At 39.6% G+C, this 13259-nt stretch overlaps 2 protein-coding genes across 2 annotated transcripts; both read right to left on the reverse strand.

Moving 5' to 3' along the window:
* Nucleotides 1-127: 127 nt before the first annotated feature.
* On the reverse strand, nt 128-9329 carry LOC146755438 (kinesin-like protein KIF20B). Its single transcript, XM_085525503.1, has 7 exons — nt 9083-9329; nt 8190-8456; nt 6166-6433; nt 5609-5670; nt 4394-4589; nt 740-1943; nt 128-299 (listed from the first exon to the last, which is right to left on the reverse strand). The coding sequence occupies exons 2-7, from the start codon at nt 8244-8246 to the stop codon at nt 128-130; spliced, it is 1959 nt and encodes a 652-aa protein (XP_085381629.1). The 5' UTR covers nt 8247-8456; nt 9083-9329.
* Nucleotides 9330-9991: 662 nt separating this feature from the next.
* On the reverse strand, nt 9992-12961 carry LOC146755439 (obscurin-like). The gene is made up of 4 exons (XM_085525504.1): nt 12619-12961; nt 12145-12409; nt 10900-11166; nt 9992-10256 (listed from the first exon to the last, which is right to left on the reverse strand). Exons 1-3 carry the CDS (start codon nt 12959-12961, stop codon nt 11133-11135), a joined length of 642 nt encoding a protein of 213 aa, XP_085381630.1. The 3' UTR covers nt 9992-10256; nt 10900-11132.
* Between the last annotated feature and the right edge of the window lie 298 nt (nt 12962-13259).

A 13259-nucleotide genomic window follows, 5' to 3' on the forward strand; every position in this document is an offset into this window, starting at 1 on the left:
TTCTGGTCCCCTCTAGAGCTTCAATGGCAACTTTACCTAAGATTTGCTGCTAGCCACACTAGTGTGAAATTTCCAGCTTCATAGTTAAAGTTTGAGAAGTTTTAACAGCAGAAAGCCAAGCATAATCTTACAGAAAAAAATAGCTCAGTTGACTACAAACCTCGCTTTGTAGTTGCTGAATTTGTTTCTCGGCATCAGAATGTTTGTCTTTTAGATCTGCATACTCTTCTTCTTTCCTCTGCAAATCTTTTTTCAAATTCAGTACAAGGGCAGAACTCTCAGAAAGAATATTTTCTAGCCTTATGTTAAAAATAAAGAGACAAAGAACATTACTGTTACACATCTCATGGAAATAGCAATTACAGCTTAATCCATGCCCTGCCTGTTGGTTTCTATTTGTAAATAGACTCTTAAATCTATCTAGACCAGTGACAAGATTTAAACAATTACTTTTGAATTTCAGCTTGCTTCTCATAATCAGATGCTGAAGCAATAAATTATTCAGATGCTATTCTGAGGGATGGACAACAAAACCACCAGAAATCCCCATATTATTCTTTATTTCCTTGCACACTCCTGTTTTCCCTTGGAACTCAAGTAGCATACCAAAGCTTCCTAAAGTAGTAGTTTGGCCATTGATAAGCATGCAGATGCATTAAGTCAAAGGGATGTTCCCATTAACTATTTTTAACTCTAGTTCATTCTCAAAGGGCTCTAAGTTAACTCAGTGGTTACTTACGATTCTATACGTTGCACTTTCTCCATTTCACTCTTTTCCTTTTCCCGAAGAGAATGTTTCATCTGCTCCAAGCTGTTTTTCAGCTGCATAACTTCTTGAATCAGATTTGCTTCATTGCTACTTAACTCTTCAAACTTTTTGTCTGCATTTGCAGACTTCTCCTGCAGAGTTGCTGTAACTGTCTCCAGATTAAGAATAATAGATTCTTTTTCTTTAAGTAATTCATTGAGTTTTGACACATTGTCTTCCATTGTCTTGGAAGCCTCCAGGTGATATTCAAGCTCTCTTATTTTTACCTCACAGTTGGCAACTTCCTCCTGAAATTGTGCAATCACTCTCTGATCTTCTGCAGTCTTTTCTTCAAAGTCCTGAGTTTTCTTTTCTATTTGCTCATGTAACTGATTCACAAGATCATCTTCCTGACTAGTCTGAGTTGTAATCTCACATAGCTTCATTACAAGTTGACGATTATGATTTTCAGCATTATTCAGTCCCGCCTTTAGGTTTTCATTGTCTTGAAGCAGTGCTTTGATGTGCTGACTTTTTTGTGAGGAAACATCAACAATACTTCTGCATACTTCCCAAATCCTTTCAAGACTATAGTTAAAGGAGAGGTCCTGCACAAGATCTGAGATGGAAGAAGTCTGTGACTGAATGCATGCAGAACTAATTTGAGATGTCCCTGGCTCATCTTTTTCACAGTCTGAGGAATCCTTTACACTGACAAAGTCAGTACCGATGGCGTGAAACTCTAAGTGACATTTGTATAATTCATCTAATTTGGTCCGCATTTCTTTTACTTGTGACACTTTATCAATTATATATTCTTTGGCAACTTCTATGTTGTTAGTTAGTTGGGCATTTTTGTCTTCTAGTGTCATATTTATAGATTTCTGTTCATCCAGTTCAGAAGCAATTTCCCGATAGTCAACTTGACCCTGCAGAATTTGTTCACAGAGGACATCAGCTGTTTCTTCAGAAAAAGAAAGCTCAATACGCAGGCTTGTTACCTGCTTACTGAAATCTTCTTTTTTATTTTTTTCTCTTCTGCATTGTTCTTCAAGCACAGTTAAATGATGTTCCAAGATTTCAGTTCTTTCCCTCAGTGCTAGTACTTCCTTTCGGTACGCGGAGCACTTCTGTTTCATGTGTTCAATTGTCTTTTGCTCTACAGTGTTCTTTTTCTTTCTCTCATTTACAACTACTGTAAAACAAACAAACAAACAAACAAAAAAAAGGGAAAAGGAATGTAGCTCAGATTGATTAAAATCATTATTACATAGCAGTTCACAACACCAAGTAGCAACTTCTAAGTGAAAAACTGTCGTAATATGCAAGCCATGCCCTCACATCACATAGTATTTGATACTAGTGAAGGAATTAAAGTTCTCTGGACACGTAATCAGGTGCCTCAGATTTCTATACAGAATTAAGAGCAAAAGGTTTTCAGTCTGGAAGAACACTTTTACCATGGCACTACTCAAACCTTCCACTCCACACCAGTAGAAAATCTTATTAGATCTAAGAAACATGGGAATGAGATAGATAATTCACAGCTATATTCTTTCTATCTTCCCTGCTTCAGCAATCCCTATAAGGCAGCCAGGAATCACTCCATCTACATCTAAATGGTAGATAAACAGTTCTCTAAGAAATTTCATTCCAACTCACAGTCCTCTTACTTTCAAAAGAAAGATAAAACCCTGGACAAGTTGATCACTTAAGTGTTGATATCTGTCTCTCTTATTCAGTTGATCTCTAAACAAAATATGAGAATTCCTACTTCTGTCCACACTTACTCTTTTGCATATAAAGTTCACGCATAAAGTTGTACAAATTTGCAGATTCAAGTTTCCATAAATATTCCATTAGCTTGGGGCTGTTTTTTTCTTTAACTGGTGAGCAATTAGCTAAAATCACATGCATTTTCTTTCTATCAAAAGCGACTTCTGCTGTATTTCATCATTGCTTTAGAATCCAGTTATGTCCATTCCATAATATGCATACTTTAAGTATTAAAAAAAATAAATATAAGTCAAGACTTACTAGGGATTGTGTCACCACAACAATATATTCCATGGTGATTCTTGTACAGTCCTTTTATTACTACAACTACAGAAATGCAGAATTTTATAGCGCCCACGTGCAGCCTGCATTACATACAGATTCACATGTACTGCATGGAAACAGCCTCTTAACTCATCTAAGGAGTTTTATATACAGCCCTCAACTGATTTAAAAGTCATACTGAAGAAACAGCAGTGGCGTATTCCACCCCAAACCAGGTTTTGGGTTTTGACTGCTGCTCCCAGCAACACTAGTGAGGGGAATATGATTTATAAGTAATCTAAACACTTTATGCTGAAAACAACAAGCAAGCACTAAAGCAAGATAAATAAGACTAGGGAGAAGATGTGTAATGTTCAGTCTAGAAGCTCCTTACACAGGAAGTAGGGAAAAAGCATTATTACAGAGCATAGGAAACAAGACCTAAAAGCTCAGAGAATGGTGTAAATACCCTGAACTTGAAGCTGAGATAACCTAGCATCTCCTAAAACACTTTTGCTCGTGCTACTTATATAACTAATTCTACAAAAGAACCAGCACAACATACCTGTGCTCACTGTTCTACTGTGTATATTTAACACAGCTAAAGAATATATATTAAGCGGTTTTTGAAATTGGACGCTATTAATACTCACAAATAGAAGAAAATTTTAACATGATTGAATACTCAGTACTTCTTAACAGAAAACTTCATGCTGACATTGTGACTATCAGCTACCCATTTTAATTCCTATGTGGAGCATTGCTGTCATTAATTTTTAAATGAGAGCTTTGGTCATATGATTATAACAAACCCACTACTATTTGGAGTATGGAGGAGTCCACATCCCTCCCTCAGTCTCTGGTAAGATGCTTATATGTGATGCCATTCAGTGGTCACATTAGGATTCAATATTTATGCCAAATAAAGGCAGCAGGGACAAATCATCCAAGAACAGCATCTCATCCAAAGAAGGCCTTGACTTTCTCCCTTGCACATATTTTGCAAGAGGAATACAAGAAAGGAAGGGACTACAGCTAAGTTTTAGATTTTTCCCTTCTACATTGTATATGCCTTCCGTAATTCTAGGAACACTGATGCTCAGCTGTGCCCAGAAGTGAAGTTAAATGCATCAGAGCTTATCCAAACCATTTTGCTCAAATATTGCCCATGAGCGAGCAATTAGCAGGTCGTCAACAATTTTGATAGTTGCTTCAGGAAAAACAAAACAAACAAACAAACAAAAAAAAGCACTTGAACAGCTGATACTACTCAGAAGATCAGCAACAGCAGTTGAAACAATCCTAAAGAAACTGCTTTAAAACTATTACCAAATCTGCAAGTGCATCAACAGATGAGGAAAAAGCAGCAAAAAGGAAAAAAATAGTGCAAAAAACTTTTATTCTTAAGCATTCAAAAATGAACAGCATAGGACCTTCTGAAAAAGGGATATTTACATAACAGTTACTTCTATTTACAGTTTAACACAGTGGCTTTTCTCCTTATACCATAAGGTACGCGCTTCACAGCCTTTTGCTTCCTATCCGGAATAGGAAGCAATTTATTGTTTTGGAAGACACCCTGTTCAAGGATGGAAGAAACTGTACCTTTCTTTGGAGGTGGCTCTTCCACAGTAGGCTTATCTTCATCAGTACTGCGCTTTCTTCCCACTTCCAACTCAGTTTTCTCTTGTTTCAGTGCTTTAACTGAAAGCACTGAAAATTGGCTGCTTTCAGTTCCTTTATTAGTGTTCTCTTCTGCCGGTTCTGCTTTAATGGTAGTTAAATGGTAGGCAGTCTTTTCCTGTATTGATATAAGATCAGTTACATTGAAGCTTAACAAAAGGAGCACTTAAGTCTCAGTAATTTTCTGTAGGCAAATATTTACACAAAACCATACAGCTAATATATTTACCCAGTGACTCTATAGACATCAGTTACAAATTTCAATAGCAGACACAACAAGTACACCTTCAGATAATGACAAGTGCAATACTTGGTAGAGTATACAAGGGAAAGCAAGAGCCTAGCAGGTTACAAAGTAAAAGACTTGCACACAATCAAGAGTTTACCAGTTTATCAAAGAATTTCCTGTTTCCAAGAAGTCAACAAAATTACAAACATGGTCAAAGAGCAAATGGTCAGCTCTCATACAAGTTCATCACATCACACTTCTGCTAAGCTGCTAAAATCACTTTCATCGTGACAGATATAATCCAACCTTAAAGCTTAGTCAGCTCTGTCACGCATATTTTAGATTGTGTCCTTGACCACAAGTGAAGCTTCCTTACTTACAAGATGACGATTGTTAAGCCATGCTGGCACTGCCAAGGACTGATTATTCATCTTTAGTAACTTATGAAAAGAAAAGCTTCAGAAGTGTTCAGGCCACACAATCTCACAGATAGAGTTGGAGCCTTGTTCTTGGAAGAAGTAATAGGTGAGGACATGACTACTCATCACAGTCAGCTTTAATACCATGGAAATACTAAGTTGCAGTGATGCAGACAGTCAAAGACTAAGAAGGGTCAAGTTGCTAAGCTTACAAGGTTAGAGATCTGAGTGACAGAATTAACTATAAATGTTTTCAGAGCTACTTCAGGCTACCAAACATCAAAAAATGAACAAAAACCACCAGAAGTGGTATGCACACATACTTAATCAAGCTAGTCTTCACATATTCAGTAGCTCGCAGTACATTAGTCAGGATAAAGTTTTATGGACTGCATAGAACGCGGAGATATCCTGAGCATTCATAGCATTTTAAGCTACCACAAGTTGGTATTAAAACAATTTTACACAACATCTTCTTGATAAAGTTACCTCAGTTGCTTCTTTAAGTTGCTCAACAGACTCATCCAATTTAATCACCTGCATTTCAAAGTCTGTAACACACAGAAAAGGTTGTATTACATAAGTAGCCAATAGATAGTTTATTAAGTAAACAATTTTTCCAGATATTCTAATGTTTAGGTAGCTTTTGAACAGATTAATTAATTTGCATGTGGTCTTCACTTATTGGGAGTGATTCAAAAGTTTTCTAAATTTCTTGGAACAAAAACATTGCATCAACAAGACATAAAGAAGAGTAGAGATTACAATATAAAAGTAAAAATCAAGATATAGACATTTAACCCCATACTTACGAAAGCGTAAAGCTGCTAGTTGCAGTTTAAAGGAGAGGGGGGGAAAAAGAAAAGAAATAACCAAAACCCGTGGAATTGCTGAACCTGAATATACACAAGGAACAAACTATCACTTATCTACAGGCTATGGTTCCAAAGGTAGAACATCTCCTCTAATTCCTACTCAGACTGGTTATTTCTCTTTTAGATTAATGAACTATTTCTGTCTTCTACCTTTCACATCGCATAACTCACCTTTGTTCTTCTGCATCAGCTCTTCTTCAGTTTTAAGTAGTTTGGTGTTTTTCTCTGTTAGCTCTTCTTTGGTCTCCATCAGTTCAAAGTTAGTTTTCTCCAGCTGCTTTTCAAACCAGCCAGTATCTTCCTTCGGGTCCCCCAGGGATACAATGGAACTATGTGCTGCCTCAGCTTGCTCTTTAATATCCATGACATCATAATGCACAGAATCAAGAATGCCCTCAGGATCAACACAGGTGTCAGGCACTATGCTATGTTCTCCACGCTGAAACGTAATTTATAATCAGTTAAAACTGGTGAATAGCTGACTTCATAATAGCTGTTATTTCTACAGATAGTCTGGATAGCCACTATGAAGACAGCCATACAAGAAGTTTTTAATTTCAGCTTCAAAACCCACCTCACAAATTCACATACAACACGACAGTGATTCGTATGGGGGGAAGATAAGTGGCATTCTAGTAACAGCTAATATATTTTATAGTATTTGATGACCACACTCCCTTTTTTTTTTTTTTTTTTTTTTTTTAAATATTACCCCAGATTGATCTCCTTCAAATTTAACGTACAAGTTCGGACTCCCCTTTTCTTTGTATACAGCGTAAATTTTCATTTTGTGTTGCAGAAACAAGGAAAACGCCCAAATTCCCAAAGCTTTCTGAAACTGTTCTTAAGGCTCAGCAACTATTCCTGCTAGATGAAGAATAGATGTATCTTGCTCATCATACAGCAACACAGCATGCACTTCTTTGTAAACAGCCTTGTGTTTCTATAAGATGTGCCCATAACATTTAAATAGTAAAAAGGAAAATATTTAATAAAAAAAAAAGGAAAATATTTAAGAAAAAAAAAAAGAAAAATACCAGGGTGTCATGGTTTAATAATTTTGTAATTTTGCTATCAGTATTCCACATCATAACATCATATAAGGCATGAATAATTTTACTGCTCCCGAACACTTGCAGTATATCGATGATATTGTCGTGTGGGGCCATACAGCAGCAGAGATTTTCAAGAAAAGAAAACAGATAATCCAAATTCTTTTGCAAGCTGGTTTTGCCATTAAGCGCAGCAAGGTGAAGGGGTCTGCCCAGGAAATCCAGTTCTTAAGTGTAAAATGGCAAGATGGGCATCGACACATCCCAGCAGATGTGATTGAAAAAATCACTGCTATGTCTCCTCCCACCACCAAGACAGAGACCCAATCTTTTCTGGGAGTAGTGGGCTTTTGGAGAATGCATGTCCCAAACTACAGCCACATAGTGAGCCCCCTCTATCAGGTAACGTGGAAGAAGAATAATTTCTCATGGGGTCCTAAGCAGCAGCAGGCTTTTGAGCAGAGAAAACAAGAAATAGCCCGTGCCATGGCCTTGGGGCCAGTACGGACAGGACAGGATGTAAAGAACATCCTCTACACTGCTGCTGGAGAGAAAGGTCCCACTTGGAGTTTGTGGCAAAGAGCTTTAGGAGAAACCCATGGCCAACCCCCGGGACTTTGGAGTCGAGCATATAAAGGGTCTGAGGAGTGCTACACTCCAACTGAGAAAATCTTAGCCGTGTACGAGGGGGTTTGGGCTGCTTCTGAAGTAGTTGGGACAGAGGTTCAGCTCCTTCTAGCACCTCGCTTGCCTGTGGCCCCCCTGTCACGGACACAGATTTTTGTTTAAACCGTGACAACTACCCAGAATGCAGCATAAGGGAATTTTTGCCTAGAACTCTGGAGGACTATTTTTAACTCAGAAAGGTCAGAGATAGAAAGTTCACACTGATTTCTGGGTCACCAGCCTCACCGTACATCAGCATTTTTGGTTTTTAAATGATACATAAAGTTCTCAATGGCACTGCTCTAGTCGGTAGTTCTTTCCCTTTCCGTGCAGCTTGCTCTGTGCATGGCTTGTGAACTGCTATTCAGGCCAGACAGCTGCAGCCCCAAAGACCTGCCATAAATGTACAAATTCTACCAGGATAATGTCTTGGTAGTGGAGAAACAGGATGCGCAGTCATATGGCTCTCACACATACCTTGTACAACCAGCTTGGCTCTGGACTGGGCATCACCAATGTCACAGGTGTACACATCACTGTCACTTTTCTCCAGATTTTTTATGCTCAGCTGCAGGTCTCGTCCTTTCTGTGCCCTCTTGTATTTCCTGCCAGGCCTGAGCACAGCAATGCCTTTCCTCCATATGACGAAGGATGCGGCTTTCTCGCTCTGACATGTAAAAAGTGCACTTCTACTTTCTTCAATTTTCACATCTGAAAGTTCCTTGATAAAGTAATTAGGTTTTTCTGGAAGGAAAAAAAAAAGTATGAGGGTGTAGGACAAAGGGATTTGTTACACCAACAAGTCCCAAGCATACAGAGGTGCCCTGAATCTCCTTTGCCCTCATTTCAGAATATCACATAGAGATGCAAAGAGTCTAAGAAGACCACAGAGTCCACCCATTTACATAGGTTTGATAATTCCAGTAGATATCTGGAAAGTTCAATACCATTATACATGCGCTGGTAGGATCTCATCTGATAAACTGCATATAGTTTTGATTACATATATTCAATAATTCAATATAGACTAATTCAGATTGCCATCTTTTCTTGGCTCACTAACAACCAAGATCATAGAACCATAGAATGATAGAGTGGCCTGAGTAGAAAAGGACCTCAAAGAGCATCTAGTTTTAAACCCCCTGTCAAGGGGCCACCAACCACCAGACCAGGCTGCCCAGATCCACATCACACTGGAGAATCATTCAGTTTCCAGATTATTTTAAGGAAAAGATTTTAATCCATCATATTTTCTGAAAACTAAGAATTGATCCTGCTCAAGGAAACAGAAGAGAAAAACATCACCCACAGGCTGCAGATATTTACCTCGACTTCTCTACATGCCATCCCCAGTGTGCTTTTCAACTCACCTTGCACAGTGACCCTGGCTTTTGTTATGGAATCCTCTGTCTCACAGGGGTACTCCCCACTGTCCTTGGCAGTAGAGTCATGGATGATCAGAATGGCCCCACTTCCCTCCTGCTGCAAGTCGTACTTCTGGCTTTTTCTGATTGCTTTGCCATCCTTGTACCACCTGATGTTCAAATCCGGTTTTGACAGCTCACAGCTCAGGCTGATGTCCTGCCCTGCTGCTGCTGTCTTATCCTCCAGCTGTTTTGAAACCTCAGTAGGTTTTCCTGGAAGAAAACATTGCTTTTTGAGTAACATACACTTAGGGTAGGATGCCTCTCTCAAAATACATGCATCTACATGCTGGAGATAAGTTAGAGAGGCACTTGCAACAGACGCCATCCTACAGCCAGCAGTAATCTGCAAAGTACAGACAATAGAATTCCAGGCACCATTAATTCTCTCTTAAATCTACCCAATTGAGGATGATGAACCATGTCTGAAAACTGCCTCTTTCTTCTCTCCACTCATCACACTGGGAGCCTCGGATGATGCTCTCAGATGCACATGCTCTAGATAGGAATTTGTTGTACAGCTAGATGATGTGAAGGCCATCCCTTCAGCTTATACTTAGAGGATATTTGCTCCCACAGTTCCCTCAACAGAGCATTCCTGATTTACTGTTAATGGAACAAGCTGTAATGAGATGCCCATTTCCAACACTACCCCAGTGCTTTGGGTAGTTCTCACATTTGTGTAAAATGTTTTGTCCTTTTACTTATTTTTAAGAGAAATTCTCAGTGCTTCAAGGTTCAAGTAGAAGGTTGCTATTCACTTTAACCATATTATGAGTTAGCTCTCACGACAATCTTATCAGAAGACAGTTGAAGGAATCAGACCCCAGAATCTCTCCCATCTCATTACCTTTCACAGACAGAGAGGCTTTGGAGGTTAGACCACGGGCAGTAAAAATGACTTCCCCAGCGTCAGTAGGAGTCACACTTTTGATAAGGAGAGTATATTTCCGACCCACGTTAGAAGCTTTAAATCGCCCACCACTTTCCACTCTGCTTCCATTCAGTGTCCACTTGAACTCATCAATGCTTTCATGGGACAGAATGCATTCAAAAGTACAATCTTCTCCCTCCTGGATTTCAGTGTTTTTCAGCAGTTTGGTAATGCCACTATTCAGCTCTGGAAGGTAAGAGATAGGTTAGTATGAGGTTTATATGGAGAAAAGGCATTTGTGACTGACATGAGTAGCAGCACTGGTGTTTTAACTCAGGATTTGCAGAACATGGCTGCGTTCCTCACTGATGTATTCTCTAAGACATTCTCCACTCAGAATTACCAGAAAGCTATAAAAAAAAAGAGACGTGAATCTCTTGTCTTTGCTCTGGAAGAACTACAAGGAGAGCAGCTCAGCCCATGGAGCAGAATGAAGATTCAATGAGCCACAGAGGGAAAAACCTAACAGAGAGGACAACTCTAGGATGCTGTGTGAGAAAAAGGGTTTTGCCTATGACAAGAAATCAAATGTTTCTATTAGCTAATTTGTTACCATCCTACCCTACTGGTGTTCAAACCATTTCTCCATTTTAGGGAAATTTAGAAAGGAAATATTTCCAGGACATTCTTGATGTGTTTGGTGATTTTCATGGCAAAATGAGACACATTTACATCAAAAGCAATGGGAATTTTCCAGACATCACTGCGCTAAATTGCAGTAATACACTTCTATTGTAGAAACTATTAAGGCTCGTGAGGGAATATGTGTAAGACATAGTGACCACACTGAATGTGCTTTCAGCACTCCTTCACTTTCCACAGTACTTACCCTGAATGCCGACATTTGACTTGGCAACATCAGTGCCAATATCACAGGTATAGAAACCTGCATCTGACTTCTCGAGGTCATGGATAAGGGGACATAGGGTCTTCCCAGACTGTACCAGCTCATACTTGTTGCCAGAAGAGAGCACAACACCGTCCTTTTTCCTCACTGGTTTGACCTTCTCTTTAGAGACTTCGCATTCCAATTTAATCACACCCCGCTCCTCAACAAAAACATCATCCAAGGACTTCATGAAGACAGCAGGCTTCTCTGCAATTAAACAGGCAAAACAGAACAACGTGATACAGAAGTTGAGACATTTCCAGTTGTGTTCAGATTTTTAAATAGGGATCAATAAATCTTTACCAGTACTGACGACACCAGTATAGAACCTAAAGCGATTTCATGTCCGTTGACTGAATGCGCTTTATGGAATTCTGAACTAATCAGGAGGAGAATACAGGGAACAGGAGGGACAGCCTGCATTGCCGGTGGGTGGGACTGATATCATATGAAGTAATTGGGATGCAGCTCTTCTAAAGCTGGAGAGCCGGCATTGCCCTCACGTACTCATACAGCAGGCCTCAGGATTAAGAGGATAAGCTGCTTAACACTTTTGATTTTCCTGTTTTATTGACACCTTTTATCTATCTTCTATTTCACACATCAGATGTTTATAATGGGGAAAAAACACCCACCAAATGCAAAAGAAAGGAGAAAAATGAAATCCTTCAAACTCTGGAGTGCATAGAGTAAAAGAGCTTAATTGCTGGGGAGATCAGATTAGAATCACAGTATCCTTAGAATTGGCAGAGACCCTTAAAGGCCATCTAGCCCAGCTCCCCTGCAATAAACAGGGACATTCACAGCTAGATCAGGTTACTCACAGCCTGGTCATTAGTCATTCCAGAGGCAAAACACACACTGAATGAGCTCTCCCTGCAGTCATAAATACTTGGAGACAACAGCATTGACACTGCATGTTACTGAAGCAGTAAAAGAAATTGCTCTTGTAACTCTTCTTGTGTTAAGTAAAATGATGATAAAAAGCAATGGAATGCTTTGGCAGGACACCAAAACCATCCTCCTTCGTTGATATCTGCTGCAATGGAACCTTCCACTGGAAGAAAGCCCCTGATGTCTTGTCACCCCAGAGAGGTGAGCATTAGAAGCAGGACTGCTGCACAATAGAATGAACTGGGGCTCCTTAGCATCTCTTACATCCAGGAGGGGTGTGATCAGACCCACCTCTCACCTTCAGGTGCGCTTTCTGACACCTTGTCTGACTTCACTGTCACTGTGCCAGCATCCTCAGGCTTAACCTGCTTCATTGTCAGTTTGCAGCAATTGCCAACGTTCTTGATGTCCTTGTAATTGTTGGTGTAAAGGAGGTTGCCATTCAGAAACCATTCCACGTCCTCGTCATCATGGGACAGCTCGCAGGAGAAGACAGCAGAGCTCTCTTCTTCAATTTCTACATCCTGCAAGTGCTTCGTTACTTCTACATTGCGGGCTGTGGGGAAACAAGGTTAACTGTTACCACTGTTACTATAAATCATACTGGGATGTGGTAGAATGGTTGGACTAGACGATCTTTGTGTAGTATTCTCAGTGAAGATTATACATTTATAAAGTTAGCAGGAGAGAACGGCAGAAATCAACCAAGAGAAGAGAAATCTGAGGTGAAATAGGACATGTAAGAGACCACCCCCCTGCTCTTACCTTCAGCTGTCAGCGTGGTTTCAGTCTCTGCAATTCCTGCCTTGCACTTGTACACACCAGCATCATTGGGCTTCAGCTTCAGAATCTTGAGCTCTGCTGAATGCTTATCCCTCTTGATCTTGTACTTCTCAGAGGGCACGATGGGTGTGTGGCCCTTGAACCATTTCACAAGCTTTGGAGAAGGCCTGAAGTCACAGGACAGGATGACAGAATGATGTTCCAAAGCTGTCTTGTCCTCCAGCTTCCTGGTGATTTGTATATGGTAATCTGCAAAGCAGGGCTGGAAGAGAAGAAAGGATGAGGACAATTGGAAGAAGAGGAAAGTCTCTTGCGTCTGCTCCATTTCAATTAATCTCATGTTCACAATGGTTTTTTGAACCACTCTAAAGATAAAAAAAACGATTGTCTATAGGGAATGCCATTGACTACATTTCTATAAAGTAATACTGTATATTATCTACCAAATGCAAGGTCCAGCTGTCCTGGTTTAATAATTTTGTAATTTTTACTATCAGTATTCCACATCATAACATCATATTAAGCATGAATAATTTTACTGAATCTGCAACTTACAGAAGAAGACTACATCTCCCAGGGAACAACACGATAGGTCACGGGACCTGGACTCTATATTAACTCTG

Source organism: Coturnix japonica, chromosome 32, assembly GCF_054131305.1.
Source record: "Coturnix japonica strain WE chromosome 32, WE-NBRP24, whole genome shotgun sequence".
In the NCBI taxonomy this organism is placed as follows: Eukaryota; Metazoa; Chordata; class Aves; order Galliformes; family Phasianidae; genus Coturnix; species Coturnix japonica.

Excerpts from the sequence above, each read along its gene's own strand:
- LOC146755439 (XM_085525504.1), bottom strand. The coding sequence starts at position 12,961 with ATGGAGCAGACGCAAGAGACTTTCCTCTTCTTCCAATTGTCCTCATCC. Across the intron at positions 12,410-12,618 it reads AACCACGCTGACAGCTGAAG|CCCGCAATGTAGAAGTAACG; the intron begins GTAAGAGCAGGG and ends GTTTCCCCACAG. Across the intron at positions 11,167-12,144 it reads AGCGCACCTGAAGGTGAGAG|AGAAGCCTGCTGTCTTCATG; the intron begins GTGGGTCTGATC and ends GTTTAATTGCAG.
- LOC146755438 (XM_085525503.1), bottom strand. The coding sequence starts at position 8,246 with ATGTGTACACCTGTGACATTGGTGATGCCCAGTCCAGAGCCAAGCTGG. Across the intron at positions 4,590-5,608 it reads AACTTAAAGAAGCAACTGAG|GAAAAGACTGCCTACCATTT; the intron begins GTAACTTTATCA and ends ATATCAATACAG. Across the intron at positions 1,944-4,393 it reads AGAGCCACCTCCAAAGAAAG|TAGTTGTAAATGAGAGAAAG; the intron begins GTACAGTTTCTT and ends TTTGTTTTACAG.